The 21,102-nt window shown below is 42.4% G+C and overlaps 1 protein-coding gene and 1 non-coding gene across 2 annotated transcripts in view; one reads left to right on the forward strand and one right to left on the reverse strand.

Moving 5' to 3' along the window:
* The first annotated feature begins 1,545 nt into the window (after window positions 1–1,545).
* TMEM185A (transmembrane protein 185A) overlaps window positions 1,546–21,102 on the forward strand; it is a 40,863-nt gene continuing 21,306 nt past the window's right edge. Inside the window, exon 1 of the mRNA XM_065915468.1 lies at window positions 1,546–1,729. Within this exon, the coding sequence (XP_065771540.1) occupies window positions 1,692–1,729 (38 nt within the window). The 5' untranslated portion in view covers window positions 1,546–1,691. The remainder of the gene's footprint in view (window positions 1,730–21,102) is intronic.
* On the reverse strand, window positions 9,795–9,866 carry TRNAY-AUA (transfer RNA tyrosine (anticodon AUA)). Its single transcript has one exon. It is a non-coding gene; the product is annotated as a tRNA-Tyr (tRNA).

The raw sequence follows: 21,102 nt of genomic DNA on the forward strand, positions 1-21,102 counted from the left end.
TTTTTTGCAGAGTGTGGGCTGCAGGTTTGTCAGGAACCCTAAATCCTACATCCTTAGTTGTTGGGTAGTTCAAGGCACATTATACAAGCTTTTCTGTGCCTCAGCTTTCCCTTCTGTATTTCTATGTTCATTGAGAATCTTCTCAGGGGTAGACAAAGGACTCTACTGGAAGGATGGGCTGGGGAGATAGACTCAAACTCTAGGACAGTCCTCTGGTGCTTCAAAAGCTAACAAACTTGATTCAGGTCACTCATCCTTAAAAAACAGCTCATATAATAATACCCACTCCCTAGTGGGTTTGGGAAGCCTAATTACCACTTGTGAAATGTTTTGCAAGTTCTCAGAAGAAAGGTAATACATCATGGCAAAATATGACTCTCATAATTGTGATATTCTCAAGCTGCCTCCAGGGCTAAGTCCTATAAAAATGCCATTTGAGAAACTGCAATTGTAACAAAGTATAACTATTACCCATAATGATATGAGACTAATGTCTAAGGTATTCCTGTGCCCATGGAAAACTCATATCAGCCCGGAAGTGAAGAAGGTAGACCAGGCCACCTGCTCCAGCTTATTCTGCTCTTTAATTCCAAAAGTAAACAAACTCCCTGAAGAGAGGCCCCTGCAGAAGCACCAGATAGCAACAGTGTTCTCTGAGTACCAAGTGTGCACCAGGCAGTGTGTTATGCACGCTATCTCACCAAATCTTGCCAAGTTTAGGAAGTAAGTTTTATTATCTCCGTTTTGCAGAGGAGAAAAAAATGAGGCTCAAAGATGTTGACTTGCCCAAGGAAAATGAACCCGGTAGTTATAAATAGGATGGCTCAGAGCGGAGGAAGAGTTGGGCCAGGTGGGAGGCGACCACAGAATCTAGGCAGGAGCCAAGGAGATTTTGAACTAGGTTAGCAAAGCCAGGATGACTTCCAGATTTCCAGTTTGGGCACCCCACCTTGCAACCAAGCAGGTGACTAGGTCTGCTCCCAACGCAGAGGCAACCGAGGATGGGAAGGCCGCAGGGAGGGCAGATGACTTTGGAGCAGGGTAGCCTGAGTTTGGGACGGCCAGCATATCTCCACGCGCTGCCGTGGGCCTTGGGAGGGAAGTTGAGAAGCAGTCATTGACACGTTTGACAGGTGAAGCCTGGGAGGAGATCGCCAAAATGAAACGTGTTTCCCGGGGTCACTACCCTCAAGGCTCAGTTCTCGCAGAGGGAAACCTCCAGAGGGCAGCGCGGGCCAAGGTGTCAGGGGTCAGCGAAGACCTCCCCGTGGGACTCCCGGGCGAACCGCTCCCTCCCCGTGGGCCTGCGCAGAGTCAGCAGCCCTGTTTGGTTCTCCACGCCCTCCCCCCCGGGTCCCCTGTCCCTCCGGCCTCCGTCGTCCCCGCCGTCTCCTTGGCCCGGCGCGGGGCCGAGGGCCGGGACCTTCGCTTGCCGGTAGCCAGAAGACAGGCGTCGCGCATGGCCCACCGCGCTCCTCGGGCCGGCGGGGCGGGGCTCAGGGCGCATGCGCAACAGCCTTACGGAAGCCCGGAAGGAGGGGAGGGAGGTGCGGCTCAGGTTTCTCCGGGAGGCGGCGGCGGCGACGACGACGGTTACGCGGCTAGCGCTGGCACCATGTACCCGCTGTAACGCGCAGAACGCGCTGCGCGGGGGGGCGGGGGGAGGAGGACGCCGCGGTGAGATCTCCGCCATGAACCTGAGGGGCCTCTTCCAGGACTTCAACCCGAGGTGAGGCGCCGCCCGCACGGCTTGGGGAGGCGCGGCGGCCGTGCTGCCGCGGTGGGCGACGGGGCCTGCCCGAGCCTCCTCGGAAAACCGATGGGCCTCGGCGCCGCCCCGCTGCTCCTCCCGCGTCCGCTACGTTCAACCTCCGGCCCACCGTCCCTTCTAGAACCTCTCGGCCGCGGCCCCAGCCCTGCCGGAACCCCACGCCCCTCTGCTCGCCTTCCTTTGTCGATGTCCCAACTTCCCTCTCACCACTCCATCTTCTGGCACCCACTGCCTGCCTCCGTTGCCCGGGCCAGGGCCGCTTCACTTGACCCGACACCCCTACCCCTCACCCCAGCTGTTTCCTCTAGTTCCTCCCAGCCCTTGAGGTTTGCCATGGACGTTTGCCCATACCTCGCTTGTTTGCTTCTTTGTGGAACTGATATCTGAAATACTGTTGAATCCTTGGAGTCCGTGTCAGGGTATGGTGGGACCTTATGTAATGCTTTCTGGGGGGTAAACCTGACAGTTTTCCGTGTGTGTTGTCTCAGCAGTCTTGATTATATGTTTATTTGCAGGAAGTAGATATTGCCGTTCTGTTTCCCAGATGGGGACTAGTGAGTGGACAGGATGGAAGGCACTCAGGCTAAGGAATCGAGCGTCTCTCCTTGCACTTGCCCAAGTGTTCTGTAACTCTCTTACCTCCTCAGACTGTAAACTCCCTAAAACAGAGACGGTCTCCTGCTCAGTTCTCTTCCCAACAGGCCCGGTTGTGTCTGACACACATAGGAGCCACTTGTAAAATGTGGAACTAAACTGAGCCCAAAGACCTGGATTGGAGACCAGGCCATATGTAACTGGGGGCTTCTCTGCTTATGTGAAAAATAAGGAGTTGGTCTAGCTGATCTCTGAAGTCCACTGCCCTGTGAAGGGAGTGCCGTGTCTCATATTTGCTGATTGGAAGCCACGCACTCGATGAACCTTTCCTATGCTGGGTTCTGGGCTTGGGGTTTCAGATGCTGGGAGGGCCCATGGGAATGGAGAAGGGCAGGGAAATAGACGACTTACGGCAGTGTGCAGTGTTGTACTGTGGCAGCCCAGGAGAGACCACTGTCCAGGCTGCTTGTGGGGGATGCAGGGAAGTCTTGGGGGAGAGATAGAGGATGAGTGTGTGTGTGTGTGTGTGTGTGTGTGTGTGTGTGTTGGGAGTGCCATCTCCTTAGGGATGTGTGTGTGTGTGTTGGGAGTGCCATCTCTTTAGGGATGGTGGCATTTTAAGCTGCGAGCCATTGTGACTTCCTGAGCGCTCTTACTCCTCTTTGAGCACTGTCCTGTTCATCTTCTGTCTAGTCTGACGTGCCAGTGTGCCCATCCCAGTGCAGTCATTATCACTGTTGGCCTTCAAGATGCTCTGCATAGAGGAGCTTGTTGAGAGCAAGTAGCAGAGAACTGACTACATGCACCGCCTTCCTCTGCTGCTCCTAGGTAGGGATTAGGGTTGATCTCCGGGATAGCAGAGTTGGATAGGCCTTGTGTATTTGGCGATGGTGATGAAAATGATAAGATCTGAATTGTTTTGTGTCCTTGGGCCACTTACTTATCTATTTTATCCATAGCAGAATAGGGAGGCCAATTAATGATAGAGTGCAAAGCACTTTACAAATAGAAAGCTCCAGGACAATTTTGCAAGGTGACAAGAGCTTTCTAAAGCTACAAAGAGTTGCCTGGAGTGATCAAACTAACAGTTGCTGAAACAAAACCGTGCTGCACAGATAATGTCCTTAACCACTTTTTTCGGTAGCTTCTCCCCTCGTCCCCCAGAATTTACACATGAAAATTATAATCAAATACCAGCTATCTAAGGGCTTCCCAGGTGGCACTAGTGGTAAAAACATGCCTGCCATTGCAGGAGACCTAAGAGACGTAGGTTCGAGCCCTGGGTTTGAAAGATCTGCTGGAGGAGGAAATGGCCACCTAGTCTAGTATTCTTGCCTGGACAATCCCCATGGACAGAGGAGCCTGGTGGGCTACAGTCCATGGGGTCACTAAAAGGGTCAGACACAACTGAAGCAACTTAGCACACATACATGCACCAGCTATCTAAACAGCTTTATGGTAAACATCACCATATTTGTCAGCCCTTTAGTTCTCCCGGGATTGAGATGCACAACTCCCTGGGAAGTGTAAAGGTGTGGTGGGTCAGAGGAAGTGAGCAGTGTTTCCTCACGGCGGAGACTGCTGTGACGGTGGCCAACTCATGTTGGCAGCTGCCAGTTTTCAGCTGGTGGTGTGTTATGTCTCACGGGCACACCTTGCTTTTGACACTGTTCTGTCATTTTTAGTCTTGCTTCATGCCGAGGAGGACCTGCCAGAGAGCTCGCGAGCGAACTGAGGGCTTGTGCCAGGGCCTCCAGCTTTGCCCCCTGCCTGGGATTCAGAGCCCATTCCACACCTGCCTCCTAGCCCAGCACCTTGGCACACACTGTTCTCTTTGCAGGGAATGTTCCCCTCTCCTCCTGACCTAGTGAACCCCTGTTTCTCCTTGAGATCTCAGCTCACTTGTTGCTTGCTGAGAGCAGCTTTTTTGCCTTCTCGGACCAGCCCACTGAGCCCTGTTTGTACCCCTGTGCAGAGGGTGCTATGCTCCTCCTCCATGCTCTCGCCTGGACCCTTGTGTTTGTCTGTGTACTTGTTTGATTAATGCCTGTCTGCCCTGTGAAAAGGTAACTGTAGCTCTGTTGGGGCAGGGACTTGACTCTGTGCTTTATAGTCACCTGCCTACCTGGCTCAGAAAGTGTTTGTGGGAGGGATGGATGAATGAATGAACGACTCACTCTGCAGAGTCACTGTCTTCCTCATGGTTTGCGGCCTGGTTCTCTTTCCTGTCACCCCCTTCCTCCTTCAGAATGCAGCCCTTCCATCGGAGAGCTGGGAACACCGTGACACCAAGCTGACTGTGGCTGCCTTGACTTTGCAGATTGTGTATGTCACAGGAATAGTCACTGTCAATAGTCAAGGCAGGGGCCATGACTCCAAATCTCCTTTCCAGCCTTTTGATCTTGGTGAGTCTGAATCTGCTGCTGTATTGCCAACGCTCTGGGAAATGGCACGGACAGAATGATTTACAGCTGTCAACTCTCAGATGTGCAGGAGTGCCAGCTGACCTTCTGCCTCGTTGCATCTGGCTCAGAACTGGTTGATCATGAGCTTCTTTTTAGTTATAGAGGTTAAAGCTTGCTGGTAATTAACAAAAGGGAGCTGCCTGGCCTTTAAGAGGTGTTTGTAAAGTATAGTAAAGCATTTCTTTATCAAATGTGGAGATGCAAGCCAGAGATGTGCTGGGTGCTCAGAGTACAATTGTGAATGGGACATGGTCCCTCGCCACGCTCCTCAAGCCCAGCAGAAGATGCAGAAATGGAAATAGATTAAAATTCACACAGGATGAGGTGTTCCAGGGACAGGAACCTAAGAACTATATGCTGTGGGAACACGAGGGGCAGAGCCACGAATTCTGTCTAGTTCAACAGGGAGGGTTCCACAGCCTGGTCCTGAAGGATAGACTTATAGGCTTTTGTCAGACCAGAGGGCAGGGAGGGTATCTTAGGAGGGATGAAGTATGCAGAGGTCCAGGGTCATGGGAAGGCCTGGTGTGTTAAGACAGTGGTGAAAGGTCAATGTGGTAGGGGCATTGCAGACAACACCCATCATGTTATTTTAAAATACTCTATCTACATAGTGCTCACAATTCCTGTAAATATTTTTGGCACATTACTGTTTTTTTTTTTAATGATGCTTCAGATGCATCAGTGGTGAGTGTATGTTGGTACTGTTAATGAACTCTTAACCTCCCAAATGTCTATTTATTTGTTGTTCTGTCATCTCAGATTACCTATAGTAAGAAAACCCTGTTGATTATAGTGAGGTTATTGTTAATAATAGCTATGACTTATGTGACGCCTACCATGTGCCAGGCACAAGGTCAGGACTCTGTACCCATTATCTTGAATCTTTCCAGCAGCCCTGTGAGTTTGATATCAGCCTTGTTTTGTAGAGTCTTAGCTTGTGACTTCCCTAAAGCCACACAGGCAGCAAGGGCCCAAGTCAGGATTCTAAGAGGTTGGTCTCCTTCTGAAGCCTTTGCTCTTTTGGGTAGACCATGCATGCACCCCCTCTAATTTAGTGACACGCCCCCCACCCCAATCATGGCACAGTAGGTCCAATATACTAAGAAGCCTTCTATTTATGAGTGGTAATTAAACAAAGCAAACCTTGTGTTTGAGCTGACACATCCAAATGAGTGTTATCTTTCAAAGAAGTTACTTAGGGAAAAGGTAAATATATACCTGTTGCATTGGTCATACCCCTTGTTACTCATCTGAAATTTTCCTTTGAAGCAAATCATCTAAGAAAATCTATCTCACTGCTTTATAATCATATACAATTGTTTAACCAAAATAGTGCCAATTAGTTTGATCACACTTCCTATTCACTAGACTTAGCTCTGACTGACTTTTGGCCATTTCTAAAAATCCACTGTCAGTGAAGATTTGGCACCACTGAGGGTATTCAAAAGAACAGACTGTGGGTTCTCAAGGCGAGTCCAGGAGGAAAGGTCCAAAGATGACTTGAGCCCTGAAGTGGGATTAATGCCCTGCCTCCCAGGGGAACTGTTTAAATGAGACCAGTCTCACTTGAATGCAGAATTTCTGGTTTTGAAAATATCATTCCCATTACTTGCTAATTACACACACATTTTTGTTGGGTACGAGTTCTTTGAAGAGCAGGGTGGTGAGGGGTTCGATAAATGTGTAGAGTGTTGGGTACAGAGAGATATGAGCCATTGGAAACTCTGTTATAGGAGAGAGACAGTGGATTAGAGGCATTTTAGATAGTTTCCTAGGACTTTAGAAGCGAAGCTTCCCAATATTGAGCTTGGGGTTTCCAATTGCGTCGCCTGATCATAGGCCATACCTGTACAAGGAGACTAGAATTTAAGATGAAATCCCTGAACTCTGGAGATAGGCTCTATTTAACTGACGATTTGTACTTTGTCACCTATGACCTAATAGTGAGTAAAATGATTGCTAAATGAGCTTGTTACAACTGGTTTCTTTGGTCATACTAGAGGTAAAATTCATCATTTACAGGGACTTTCTTATCCCCTTATCTTAATGAGTGGATATATGAGCAATCTAGTGTGGAGAGAGTGACCCCTACCCCACAACCACAAAGCTGGAAAACAGTTCCCACAGGCCTGGGCTCTATCTAGTCCTCCTCAAGAGTCATTTGCTTTTATTTGGCTTTTGTGTGTTCTTGCCAGTAAATGACTAAATTTTGTAAGATTCTGCTCAGTGTAAGAGGCGCAGTTCCTTTAAATGTTGGGAGAGTGTCAGCAGCTTGTCAATTGGAGCCATTCTCTGAAGTTATAGACAGGTGCTCACAGGGATGTGTCACCCAGAGCATGTATATGTGTGTGTGTGTGTGTGTGCGCCTGCTCCAGGTAAAGCCAGTGGCTTTCACTGGAAGAAAAGTATGAGTCCAGTTGCATTCTTTTGACTTGTAGGAAAAAAAATAATAAACCTTTATACTGACAGTGTCATCTCTTTACTTGGTATATTTCCTCCATCCCTAAATCCTTTTCCCCTCACCCCAAGGTGGAGAGAGGGGATTTGAGCCTTAAGCAGAGAGCTCCTTGTACATTTCAGAGAGGATACTAGCTTTGTAGTTTGACTCATGTGACTGTACTTAGTGATCTTGTATTGGCATTACAGATTCAGATGAGAGTGTAGTAAAACCATTTTTAAGGTGTAATTGGAAGAGTGAAATTGAGGAAGTGGTGGTTCGGTGCCAGAATATCCACTGGAACCTCGATTTGCTGATTGGTGGAGAATTGAGCAGTCTGTTTTTATACTTGGATTCTGGTCTGAAAGTTTCTTGAAAAGTAACATACTAGTTTAGGCTCTTAATTTTTTTTTAATGATTTTTTATTGTGGTAAGAGTCACAGGATATAAAACATAGTGTTTTAACCATATTTATCTGTACAAGTCAGTGGCATTAAGTATGTTCACATTGTTGTGCAACTGTCACCATCATGTGTCTCCTGAATCTTTCACCTTCCAAAGTTTAGATTTTTTTAAAAAGTAAACTTTCCTATCACTGTGTTACTGCTATGTCATAATCTCTTCCTGCCAATAAGCTTTGAAATTTCCTATTTAATAGGCAGTCATCTTTTTCTCTTGGATTTAAATGTATTGGTATTGTTGAGATATTATTATTTTTCTTGCCAATTAGAAGCATGTGTAAATTCAATATTCTATAATTTCTGATGGCATTAATTTGTTTTATTTGATTGACTCTGGAGTTGTTTGTTTTTTCAAAGAGCCAGCTATTCATGTTACTTATTGATTTCATTTTGGTTCCACATTTCTATTTCTACTTTTATTATTTCCATATTTTGGCTTCTTTGGTTTTTTCCCTTAAAATTCTTGGAGAGGAACTCAATTCTCTGGTTTTCCTTTTGTCTCTTTTATTTTTTGCTTTGATTTACACTTTTCGAGTGGATACATGTTCTCTGAGCTTTGCTTTGGCAGCTATCTGGGCATATTGATATTTCAGTTGTTTAGTTGTATTTTAAATATTCTGTATTAATTCTGTTTCAACCTTGGTTTAGTCATTATCTAAGAAAGGAAACTAACATTTATTGTGTATTACCTGCTTGGTGCCAAGCCCGGCAATGGTGCTTTCTATATATTTTTAAAAGAAATATTGTCAGATTAGTTCCATACCTTATGGTCATGCTGTTAGGTTTTCATTATTTAGATTTTCCTTATTCGTCTTTTGAATGCTTTTTGCTTTGAAATCTAGTTTATCAAATTACTAGTAAATTGCTTCTCTTTTTCTTACTCAATAATGATAAACCTGTGTTGTCTCCTTTCTTGTAGTTGGTTTGACTTTTGACATTGGTTGCAAGTGTGACTGTTGACTGCAATAGATTTAGATTTTATTTTTTAATCCAGTAAGTGATCTTTCTTATTTTAGGCCTGTGATAGCAGAATAATGACACCTATCCCCCAAATATGCCCACATCCTAATCCTTGGAACTTCGAAATACATTCCATTACACAGTAAAGGGAAATTAAGGTAACAGCTGGAATTATGATTGCCAATCAGTTAACCTGAAAATAGGGGAGATTATTCTGGATTTTCTGGCTGGGCCCATTATCCGAGGTCTTAAATGTAGAAGAGGGAGGCAAAAGAGGAAGTCAGAGTGAGTCAATGTGGGGGGGAGGTGTGCTGGAGCTTTGAAACTGGAGGGGGGGGGTGGGGGGGTGGGTTACTAGCCAGCTCTGAAACAGCTTCTGTGTGTGCATGCTAAGTCGCTTCAGTCGTGTCTGACTCTTTGCAACCCTAGGGGCTGTAGCCCATCAGGCTCCTCTGTCCATGGGATTCTCCAGGCAAAATACTGGAGAGGGTTGCCATGCCCTTCTCCAGGGGATCTTCCTGACCCAGGGATCGAACCTGCATCTTTTATGTCTTCCACATTGGCGGGCAGGTTGTTTCCACTAGAGCCACCTGGGAAGCAGCTTCTTAAAGCTAGTAAGACAGGGAAACATTCTCTCATAGAGCCTCCAGGAGACTCAGAACCCTGGTGACACCTTGATTTTCACCCAGTGAGACAATTTCAGACTTTTGACATTCAAAACTGTAAAGATACTATTTGTGCTTTTTAAGCCACTAAGTTGGTGCTAATTTTGTATGGCTGCAATAGAAAACCAATACCACAACTCTTTATCCTCTTTAGATTTCTCCAACAACAATATTTGAAGAAGTTATATTTTGTTATTATTTGTTATTATACGTTATTATTTGTCCTCTTGTAAGGTCACCTTGTTTTCTTTATATTTTTAATTTTTCATGTAATAGACCCAGAACTCTTAATATCCCTTTGAAAAGTTAAAGTCAAGTTGCTCAGTCGTGTCTGACTCTTTGGAACCCCATGGACTGTTGCTCACCAGGCTTCTCCATCCATGCGATTTTCCAGGCAAGAGCACTGGAGTGGGTTGCCATCTCCTTCTCCAGAGGATCTTCCCAACCCAGGGATCGAACCCAGGTCTCCTGCATTATAGGCAAACGCTTTACCATCTGAGCCACCAGGGAAGTCTAATATCCCTTTCAGTTCAGTTCAGTCGCTCAGTCGTGTCCGACTCTTTGCGACCCCATGAATCATGGCACGCCAGACCTCCCTGTCCATCACCAACTCCCGGTGTTTACTCAAACTCGTGTCCATCGAGTTGGTGATGCCATCCAGCCATCTCATCCTCTGTTGTCCCCTTCTCCTCCTGCCCCTGATCCCTCCTAGCATCAGGGTCTTTTCCCGTGAGTCAACTCTTCTCATGAGGTGGCCAAAATATTGGAGTTTCAGCTTCAGCAATTCTGACAAAAATTATTAAATACTTTTCCAACATTTTAATTTTCATTATTTCCACTGCTTTTTCTTCTATTAAGTAATAGAACTCTTTTAGGGAAAATAATGTATTTATCTTACAGGGTTTACTCTCCCCCACCTCATTTATTTATTGTTTTATAGTCTGAAACTCTTGGAAAATTTTTGCCTCTGCATATTACCTAATTTACCTAAGAACCTTGTGTTTGTCATTGTCCTTGCATTTGTTAATGTTCTAATCCACTTTTTTCTTTTAAAAATCCTTTCTGTTTTCCAGTCCATTGTTTCTGGTAATGATATATGTAGCTGAGGGCTTTGGTTAACAAATTGGTTCTGATTTTCTAGATTGTGTGATATCCCCCTGTGCTATCAGAGAGAAAAAGTTCTCTCACCTGGTAACTTTCTGTTTCTGGTGATCACTCCATTTCTACTAGCTCTTGAATCTCCCTCAAACCCTTTTCTTTGAAGTCTAGGAACATCATTCTTCTCTTGGAATCTTTCAGTTGTTGTGCTTTCCCTCTGTGTGGCAGCTTATAAAGGCCTCCCCTTGTTTCTGAGCATGAATAATCATAACTAACATATATTTAGTGCAGGAGTTATCAAACTGTTTTTCACAGACCCCCTTGGGGCCTTGAGAAACTTTCCAGGGATCTGCGAGGTCAGAACTATTTTCATAATAATACTAAGACATCCTTGTCCTCTTTTGCTGGGTTGCCATTTCACTCTGGTGAGTAAACTGCTGGCACCTGAGCACAAATCAAGCTGGTGCCAGGAAATGTGAAAGTGAAAGTTGCTCAGTTGTGCCCAACTCTTTGTGACCCCATGGACTATGGTCCATGGAATTCTTTAGGCAAAAATACTGGAGTGGGTTGCCATTTCCTTCTCCAGGGGATCTTCCCAACCCTGGGATTGAACCCTGGTCTCCTGCATTGCAGGCAGATTCTTTACCATCTGAGCCACCAGGGAAACCCTTCTGATAAAATGGGTTGTGATAACAACTAATGTGCTTTTTTTGTTGCTGTAATATAGTGAAATGTGTCAGCATTTAAAGATCTTCATTACTCAGTGTGCTAATATTTTCTGGTTGACCTATATGGAGTTAAAATCATGCAAGGATAAAAGATTCATCCAAAGTGCAAGACAGACCAGTGTATTTTAATGTAGCAGACTATAAAAAATTCACTGAAGGAATTCCCTGGCGGTTAGGACTTGGTGTTTCATTGCCAAGGGCCTGGGTTCAGATCCTAGTCTGGGAACTAAGATCCTGTAAGCCTTGCAGCATGGTCAAGAAAAAAAGTTCATTGATAGTGTTTTGGAGTCCACATCAAGGAACCACTACTTATTGGGTTTTGGTGTCCTATTGAAGAAAAATATCCAACATTATCTAAAAGACCAATTAAAATACTGAGTTTTTTTCTGATGACATATCTCTGTGACATCAGCTCTTCTTCACATGCTTGAACTCAGACAGTGTCAACAGAATGAATGCAGACATAAATATTATAATCTAGGTATCTGCTATGAAGCCAAACATTTTATTTTTTTCTGATTTAAAAAAAAATTTAATTGAAGGATAATTGCTTTACAGTATTGCATTGGTTTTTACCAAAGAGGAACATGAACCAGCCATAGGCTTACCCATGTCCACTCCCACTTGAACATCCTTCCCACCTCCCTCCCCATCCCACTGCTCTAGGTTGTTATCCAGCCCTGGTTGGAGTTCCCTGAGTCATACAGCAGATTTCCATTGGCTATCTATTTTACATATGATAATATATGTTTCCATGTTACTCTCTTCTTACCTCCCACTCTCTCCTTCCTCCACCCAGCTGTGTCCATAAGTCTGTTCTCAATGTCTGTGTCTCCATAGCTGAACTGCAAATGGGTTCATCAATACCATCTTTCTAGATTCCATATGTATGCATTAGTATATGGTATTTGTTTTTCTCTTTCTGACTTATTTCACTCTGTATGATAGGCTCTAGATTCATCCACCTCATTAGGACTGACTCAAATGTGGTCTTTTTTATGACTGACTAAATATTCCATTCTATATATGTACAATAACTTCTTTATCCTTTGATCTGTTGATGGATATCTAGGTTGCTTCTATGTCTTAGCTATTGTAACTAAAGCTGCAGTGAACTTTGGGTTACAGGTGTCTTTTTCAGTTTTGGTTTCCTCAGGGTATATGCCCAGTAGTGGGATTGCTGGGTCATGGTGGTTTTATTCCTAGTTTTTTTAAGGAATCTCCATACTATTCTCCATAGTGGTTGTATCAATTTGCATTTCCACCAATAGTGCAAGAGGGTTCCCTTTTCTCCACACCCTCTCCAGCATTTATTGTATGTAGATTTTTTTGATGATGGTCATTCTGACCTGTGTGAGGTAATGTCTCATTGTAGTTTTTACTTGAATTGCTCTGATAATGTGCGATGTTGAGCAGCATTTCATGTGTTTATTAGCCATCTGTATGTCTTCTTTGGAGAAATGTCTGTTTAGGTTTTTTTGCCCAGTTTTTTTTTTTTTTTTTTAATATTATTTTATTAGTTGGAGGCCAATCACTTTACAACATTTCAGTGGGTTTTGTCATACATTGACATGAATCAGCCATATAGTTACACGTATTCCCCATCCCGATCCCCCCTCCCACCTCCCTCCCCACCTGACTCCTCAGGGTCCTCCCAGTGCACCAGGCCCGAGCACCTGACTCATGTATCCCACCTGGGCTGGTGGTCCGTTTCACCATAGATAATATACATGCTGTTCTTTCAAAACATCCCACCCTCACGTTCTCCCCCAGAGTTCAAAAGTCTGTTCTGTACTTCTGTGTCTCTTTTTCTGTTTTGCATATAGGGTTATCACCACCATCTATCTAAATTCCGTATATATGTGTTAGTATACTGTAATGTTCTTTATCTTTCTGGCTTACTTCACTTTTTTGCCCAGTTTTTGATTGGTTTTCTTTTTCTTGATGTTGACTTGTATGAGCTGCTTGTATATTTTGATATTAATCCTTTGTTTGTTGTTTCATTTGCTCTTATTTTTTCCCATTCTGAGGGTTGACTTTTCACCTTGTTTATAGTTTCCTTTGCAGTGCAAAAGCTTTTAATTTTAGTTAGGTCCCACTTGTTTATTTTTGTTTTATTTCCATTATTCTAGGAGGTGGATCATAGAGGATCTTGTTGTGATTTATGTCATAGAGTGTTCTGCCTGTGTTTCCTTTAGGAGTTTTATAGTTTCTGGTCTTACATTTAGGTCTTTAATTCATTTTGAGGTTATCTTTGTGTATGGTGTTAGGAAGGGTTCTAATTTCATTTTTTTTTACATGTGGCTGTCCAGTTTTCCCAGCACTACTTATTGAAGAGACTGTCTTTGCCCCATTGTATATTCTTACCTTCTTTGTCAAAACTAAGGTACCCATAGATGTGTGGGTTTATCTCTGAGCTGTTTATCTTGTTCCCTTGGTCTTGTTGTTCAGTTGCTCAGTCGTAGCTGACTCTTTGCCACCCCACAGACTGCAACATGCCAGGCTTCCCTGTCCTTCACCATTTTCCTGAGCTTGCTCAAACTCATGTCCATTGAGTCAGTGATGCGATCCAATCATCTCCTCTGTCATTCCCTTCTTCTCCTGCCTTCAGTCTTTCCCAGCATCAGGATCTTTTCCAATGAGTCAGCTCTTTGCATCAGGTGGCCAAAGTATTGGAGCTTCAGCATCAGTAATTCCAGTGAATATTCAGGATTGATTTCCTTTGGATTGACTGATTTGATCTCTTTGCAGTCCAAGGGACTCTCAAGAATCTTCGCCAGCACCACAGTTCAAAAGCATCAGTTCAACACTCAGCCTTCTTTATGGTCCAACTCTTACATCCATACATAACTACTGGAAAAACCATAGATTTGACTATATGGATTATTGTTGGCAAAGTAATATCTCTGCTTTTTATTATGCTGTCTAGGTTTGTCATAGCTTTTCTTCCAAGGAGCAAGCGTCTTTTAATTTCATGACTGCAGTCACTGTCTGCAGTGATTCTGGAGCGCAAGAAAATAAAGTCTGTCACTGTTTCCATTGTTTCCCCATCTATTTGCCATGAAGTGATGGGACTGGATGCCATGATCGTATTTTTTTGAATGTTGAATTTTAAGTCAACTTTTTCACTCTCTTCTTTCACTTTCATCAGGAGGCTCTTTTGTTCCTCTTTACCTTCTGCCATAAGGGTGGTGTCATCTGCATATCTGAGGTTATTGATATTTCTCCCAGCAGTCTTGATTCCAGCTTGTGCTTCACCCAGGCCGGCATTTCTCTTGATGTACTCTGCATTTAAGTTAAATAAGCAGGGTGACAGTATACAGCCTTGACACACTCCTTTCCCAATTTGGAACCAGTCCATTGTTCCATGTTCAAATCTAACTGTTGTTTCTTGACCTGCATACAGGTTTCTCAGGAGGCAAGTAAGGTGGTCTGGTATTCCCATCTCTTTGAGAATTTTCCACAGTTTGTCATGATCCACACACAGGCTTTAGTGTAGTCAATGAAGCAGATTTTTTTTTTTAATTCTCTTGCTTTTTCTATGATCCAACGGATGTTGGCAATTTGATCTCTACTTCCTCTGCCTTTTCTAAATCCAGCTTGTATGTCTAGAAGTTCTCAGTTCATATACTGTTGAAGCCTAGGTTGGAGAATTTTGAGCATTACCTTGTGAGCGTGTGAGGTGAGTGCAATTGTGCAGTAGTTTGAACATTATTTGGCATTGCCTTTCTTTGGGATTGCAATGAAACTGATTTTTTTCAGTCCTGTGGCCACTGCTGCATTTTCCAAATTTGCTGGCATATTGAGTGCAGCACTTTCACAGCATCATCTTTTAGGATTTGAAATAGCTCAGCTGGAATTCCATCACCTGCACTAGCTTTGTTTGTAGTGATGTTTCCTAAGGCCCACTTGACTGTTGAAAGTTCTTGCGTTTAATGTTGTCCCAGAGAACTCTGAGGCTATCCTCAATTCTTTTCATTCTTTTTCCATTATTCTGCTCTTCAGCAGTTATTTCCACCATTCTATGTTCCAGCTCACTTATCCATTCTTCTGCTTCCATTGATCTACTATTGGTTCCTTCCAGAGTATTTTTAATTTCAGTAATTGAGTTATTCATCACTGTTTGCTTAATCTTTATTTCTTCTATGTCCTTGACAATTGTTTTAATCATGTTGATCACTTCTTGCATTTTCTCCATTCTGTTTTCAAGGTTTTGGAATATCTTTGTTATCATTATTCTGAATTCGTTTTCAGGTAGTTTGCCTATTTCCTCTTTGTTTAGTTGGTCTTATCTGTTTTTAGTTTGTTCCTTCATTTGCACCATACTTCTCTGCCTTTTCTTTTCTTCTTTATTTTTTTTTAAATTTATTGTGTTTGAGATCTCCTTTTGCCAGATTTTGAGGTCAAATTCCTTCTTCCTCTTGGTTTCTGCCCTTGATGGGCAAGGTTGATTCACTGGTTTGTGTAGGCTTCTGTTGGGTGCGACTTGTGCTTGTGATCTGGTGGGAGAAGGTAAGTTTTTTTTTTTTTTCCACTGGTGGTCAGGACTGTATGAGGTGGTAATCCTGTTTGCTGGTGATTGGGTTTGTGTCTTTGTCTTGTTTGTTGTTTGGGTGAGTCTTCCTGCATTGCATTCTGCCGGTAGTTGAGTACTGCCAGGTCTTATATACAGGAGGAGGCCTTTGTGTGAGTTCTTACTAATTAATAATCCCTGGGTTAGAAGTTTTCAGGTAGTCTAGTATCTTGTCAGTGCTCCCACTCCAAAGGCTCAGGGCCTGATCCTGGCCAGAGAACAGAGATTCCACAGGTGGTTTGTTATGACATTAAAGGGGATTAAAACAAGAAACAAAATGCAAACCCCAGACAATTGGCAAATACAAAATCAGACTAATACTAACAAAAATAATGGAATATATATACACACACATATACAAACAAAACCAAAACAGTCCAAAAAAAAAAAAAAAGAATGAAAGAAAGTAGAAGAGATTGACCCTGCGAGCAAAGGAAGGCAAAAATGATATCCACCAGGTAAAAACAAAACTAATTAAAGCATAAGCTGGAAAACAAAGCCAAAGCAATATGCCAACTGGGGAATAAAGCAATGAAAGCAAAACAGACTGATAAACATGGTGAGAAAAAGAAAAGAAAGTAAGAATAGAAAATCAAAGTTAGAGGTAGATAAAGGAGATTTTTGTATATATTAAAGAATAAATATGACAGGAAAAGAATAAGAAAAGCAACAAAATAATTATGTAGAAAAATAATAAATTTTTAAAAATTAAAAGTCTGTTCTGTACTTCTGCGTCTCTTCTTCTGCCCTGATTCACATCAATGTATGACAAAACCCACTGAAAAATAAAAAAGAAAAAAAAGAAAAAAAATAAAAATAAAAAAATAAAAATTAAAAAAGAAAAAAGAAAGAAAAAACCCTCAAAATCATGAGAGGCCACCATAGATGCAGATGTATTTAAAGGAAATAAAAGGTGTGATTAGCAAAAAAAATTCTCAGAAGTGTAAATAGATTTAATAGTACTGTTAAAATCAACAACTACAGCAACAGAGGGAAAAAAAAGGAAAAAAGAAAAAATCCAGAAGCAAGTACAGAACAAGTAAAAATATAAGAATAATAAATGTTTTTCTTTGATCTCAGTTGTCAATGTCTTTTCCCTTGCTGTGAGTCACAGTCCACCTCGCCTCCCTAGGATGCCCTCCAATACTGGGCTGGTCTCTTCACCTGTTGCTGGGGAAGCTCAGACTCTAATCTAGTCCTACTCCTGTGTGTTCTTGACTCTAATGTCCACATGTGCCCGTGCTAGTGTGTTTCTTTTGAGGGACTTCTCATTATGCTTTTATATATTCCATAGACACACAGTCAAGCCAGACATTTTAAAAAATTGCAAAACTCTAAAAACAATTTTGAAAAAGTTTTTTCATTAAAATTATGTTGTTTATGTTACTATAATGTTTATTATTTTTATTTTTATGAAGTAACAAATATTTTGAATAATGGTTTTAAAATCTATATAGTAGATAGCAATAGCAAACATATAATCTATATAAACAAAGCTCTTTAGAGTCCTCAGTCACTTTTAAGAATGTAAAAGAATTTTGATACTAAAAATTTTGAGAACCACCAATTTAATGCTTTACACAAAGCACTTTTCATATTAATTATATTATATTCACAGTCACCTTATGAGGTACATATTACTCTGGTTTTGTAGCAGAGAATGCTATGAAAGTATTAGTAATATTCTAAGAAAAGGCTGTATAGATACACTAGTTAGAAACCTCTCCAAGTTTGATGGTCCTCCCACTGTTGTTTATACTCTTGGAGGTTAGCTTCTGAGCTAAATTTTGTGGGTCCTTGTTGTTGTTATTTAGTCACTAAGTCATGTCTGACTCTTTGCCACCCCATGGACTGCAGCATGCCAGGCTTCCCTGTCCTTCACCATCTCCTGGAGCTTGCTCAAAGTCATGTCCACTGAGTCGGTGTTGCCATCCAACCATCTTGTCCTCTGTCATCCCCTTCTCCTCCTGCTTTCAATCGTTCCCAGCATCAGGGTCTTTTCCAAGGAGTCAGTTCTTCACATCAGGTGGCCAAAGTATTGGAGCTTAAGCTTCAGTATCAATCCTTCCATGGAATATTCAGGGTTGATTTCCTTTGGGATTGACTGGTTTGATCTCCTTGCAGTCTAGGGGACTCTCAAGAGTCTTCTCAGACACCACAGTTCAAAAGTATGAATTCTTCAGTGTTCAGCCTTCTTTATGGTCTGTCACATCCATACATGACTGCTGGAAAAACCATAGCTTTGATTATATAGACCTTTATCAATAATGTTTCTGCTGTTTAATACACTGTTGAGTTTGGTCATAGCTTTCTTTCAGGGAGCAAGCGTCTTTTAATTTCATGTCTGTAGTCACTGTCTGCAGTGATTTTGCCCTGAAGTGATGGGACCAGATGCTATGATACTAGTTTTTTGAATGTTGAGTTTTAAGCCAGTTTTTCCACTCTCCTTTTTCACCTTCATCAAGAGGCTCTTTTGTTCCTCTTTGCTTTCTGCCATTAGGGTGGTGTCATTTGCATATCTGAGGTTATTGATATTTCTCCTGGCCATCTTGAATCCATCTTGAGCTTCATCCAGCCCCCATGATGTACTCTGCATATAAGTTAAATAACCAGAGTGGCAATATACAGCCTTGACGTACTCCTTTCCCAGTTTGGAACCAGTCCATTGATCCATGTCCAGATCTAACTGTTGCTTCTTGACCTGCATACAGGTTTCTCAGGAGGCAGGTAGGGTGGTTTGGTATTCCCGTCTCTTGAAGAATTTTCCACAGTTTGTTGTGATCCACACAGTCAAAGGCTTTATTATAGTCAATGGAGCAGAAGTAGTTGTTTTTCTGGAATTCTCTTGCTTTTTCTGTGATCCAGCGAATATTGGCAATTTGATCTCTGGTTCCTCTGCCTTTGCTAAATGCAGCTTGTACGTCTGGAAATTCTCAGTTCACATACTATTGAAGCCGAGGTTGGAGGATTTTGAGCATGACCTTGCTAGTGTGTGAAATGAGTGCAATTGTGCGGCATTTTGAATATTCTTTGGCATTCCCTTCTTTGGGGTTGAAATGAAAACTGACCTTTTACAGTCCTGTGACCATTGCTGAGTTTTCCAAATTTGCTGGCATGTTGGGTGCAGCCCTTTCACAGCATCATCTTTTGGGATTTGAAATAGCTCAACTGGAATTCCATCACTTCCACTAGCTTTGTTCGTAGTGATGCTTCCTAAGGCCCTCTTGACTTTGCACTCCAGGATGTCTGGCTCTAGGTGAGTGATCACACCATTGTGGTTATCCAGGTCATGAAGATCTTTTTTGTATAGTTCTTCTGTGTATTCTTGCCACCTCTTCTTAATCTCTTATGTTTCTGTTAGGTCCATACTGTTTCTGTGCTTTGTTGTGCCCATCTTTGCATGAAATGTTCCCTTGGTATCTCTAATTTTCTTGAAGAGCTCTCTAGTCTTTCCCATTCTATTGTTTTCCTCTAGTTGTGGGTCATATCACCTTGAAATCCCCCCCTTTTTTCCAATTGAAATTTCTTATGTTGTTTCTCATAATACAAGGGTAGGGCATGTATGTATCAATCAATTCAGTTCAGTTGCTCAGTCGTGTCCAACTCTGTGAGACCCCATGGACTGTATGTAGCACACCAGGCTTCCCTGTCCATCACCAACTGCCAGAGCCTACTCAAACTCATGTCCATCGCGTCAGTGATCCTGTGCAACTATCTCATCCTCTGTCGTCCCCTTCTCCTCCTGCCTTCAATCGTTCCCAGCGTCAGGGTCTTTTCCAGTGAGTCAGTTCTTCACATCAGATGGCCAAAGTATTGGAGTTTCAGCTTCAGCATCAGTCCTTCCAATGAATATTCAGGAATGATTTCCTTTAGGATTGACTGGTTGGATCTCCTTGCAGTCCAGGGGAATCTCAAGTCTTCTCCAACACCACAGTTCGAAAGCATCAATTGTTTGGTGCTCAGCTTTCTTTATCGTCCAACTTTTACATCCACATATGACTACTGGAAAAACTATAGCTTTGACTAGACAGACGTTTGTTGGTAAAGTAATGTCTCTACTTTTTAATACACTGTCTAGGTTGGTCATAGCTTTTCTTCCAAGGAGGATGTGCCTTTTAATTTCATGACTGCAGTCACCATCTGCAGTAATCACAGTATGAAAAGGCAAAAAGTTATGTATCAATACCTTGCCGAAAAATCTGCAGTCATAGCAAGAGTGAAAAGACTGTCCTTAATTCTCTCTACTGGAGATCTTGGTTAATCACTAGCATGTATTTACCTAGATGCTTTTCCAAGAATTTTGAATGATTAAAGTGAGTATTGAATAGTACTCAATTAGAAGGACTTTGGAGTCAAATGGATCTTAATTTGAATCTCAGCCCTGTGAGCTACTATCTGCTTGGACAGGTTATTTAACACCTAAGCCTTCATTTCCCATCTGTACAAAGGGAATAGTGAAAGTGCTTCCTTCATAGTGTTGCTGTGAGACTTAAGTGACACTGCCTGACTTTCTGTAAATAGGCATTGATGTGTAGATAGATCAATAGATAGGCCAACATTATTGAAGTATGTGTTACATGCAGTAAGTTTTATCATTTTTAGTGCTCAATCCTATGAGTTTTAATAATCCCATTCACTTGTGGAAGCACCACCTAAAGACAGAAATATGGAAAAGTTCCATTACTGCAGAAACTTCCCTTGTGTTCTTTTGTAGTCATCCTTTCCCCCAGCACAGCCATAGGTAACTACACTGATCTATTTTCTGTCCCTACACTTTTGCTTTTTCCACAATGTCAAATAAATGAAGTCATACAGTGTGTTGTGTTTTCAGTCTGAGTTATTTTACTTAGCATAGTGCATTTGAGGTTATCCATGTTGTTACATGCATCCCTAGTTTGTTCTTTTTTACTGCTGACTAGTAGTATTCCGTTTGAATAACCATATCACAGTTGGTTTAGTTATTCACCAGTTTTTGGACATTTCGATTGTTTCCAGTGGCTATGATAAATAAAGCTGCTTTGAGCATTTGCATACGAGTCTTTTTGTGGACATAATGTTTTCCTTTTTCTTAAGTAAATACCTAGGTATGGGATTGCTGGGCTGTAGAGGAACTGTATACTTAACTTTAGGAGAAACTACCAAAGTGTTTTCTAAAGTGGCTGCACTGTTTTGCATTCCTACTAGCAATATATGAGGGTTCTATTTGCTCCATGTCCTTAGCAACAGTTGTCATATGCTATGAGGTTAAGAGTCTAGGTTCATTATTCCTATCTATCCAGTTGTTTCAGCACCATTTATGGAAGCCCAGTTCTTTCTCTGCTGAATTGCCTTGGCATCTTTGACCATG

Source organism: Muntiacus reevesi, chromosome X, assembly GCF_963930625.1.
Source record: "Muntiacus reevesi chromosome X, mMunRee1.1, whole genome shotgun sequence".
Classification (NCBI taxonomy): Eukaryota; Metazoa; Chordata; class Mammalia; order Artiodactyla; family Cervidae; genus Muntiacus; species Muntiacus reevesi.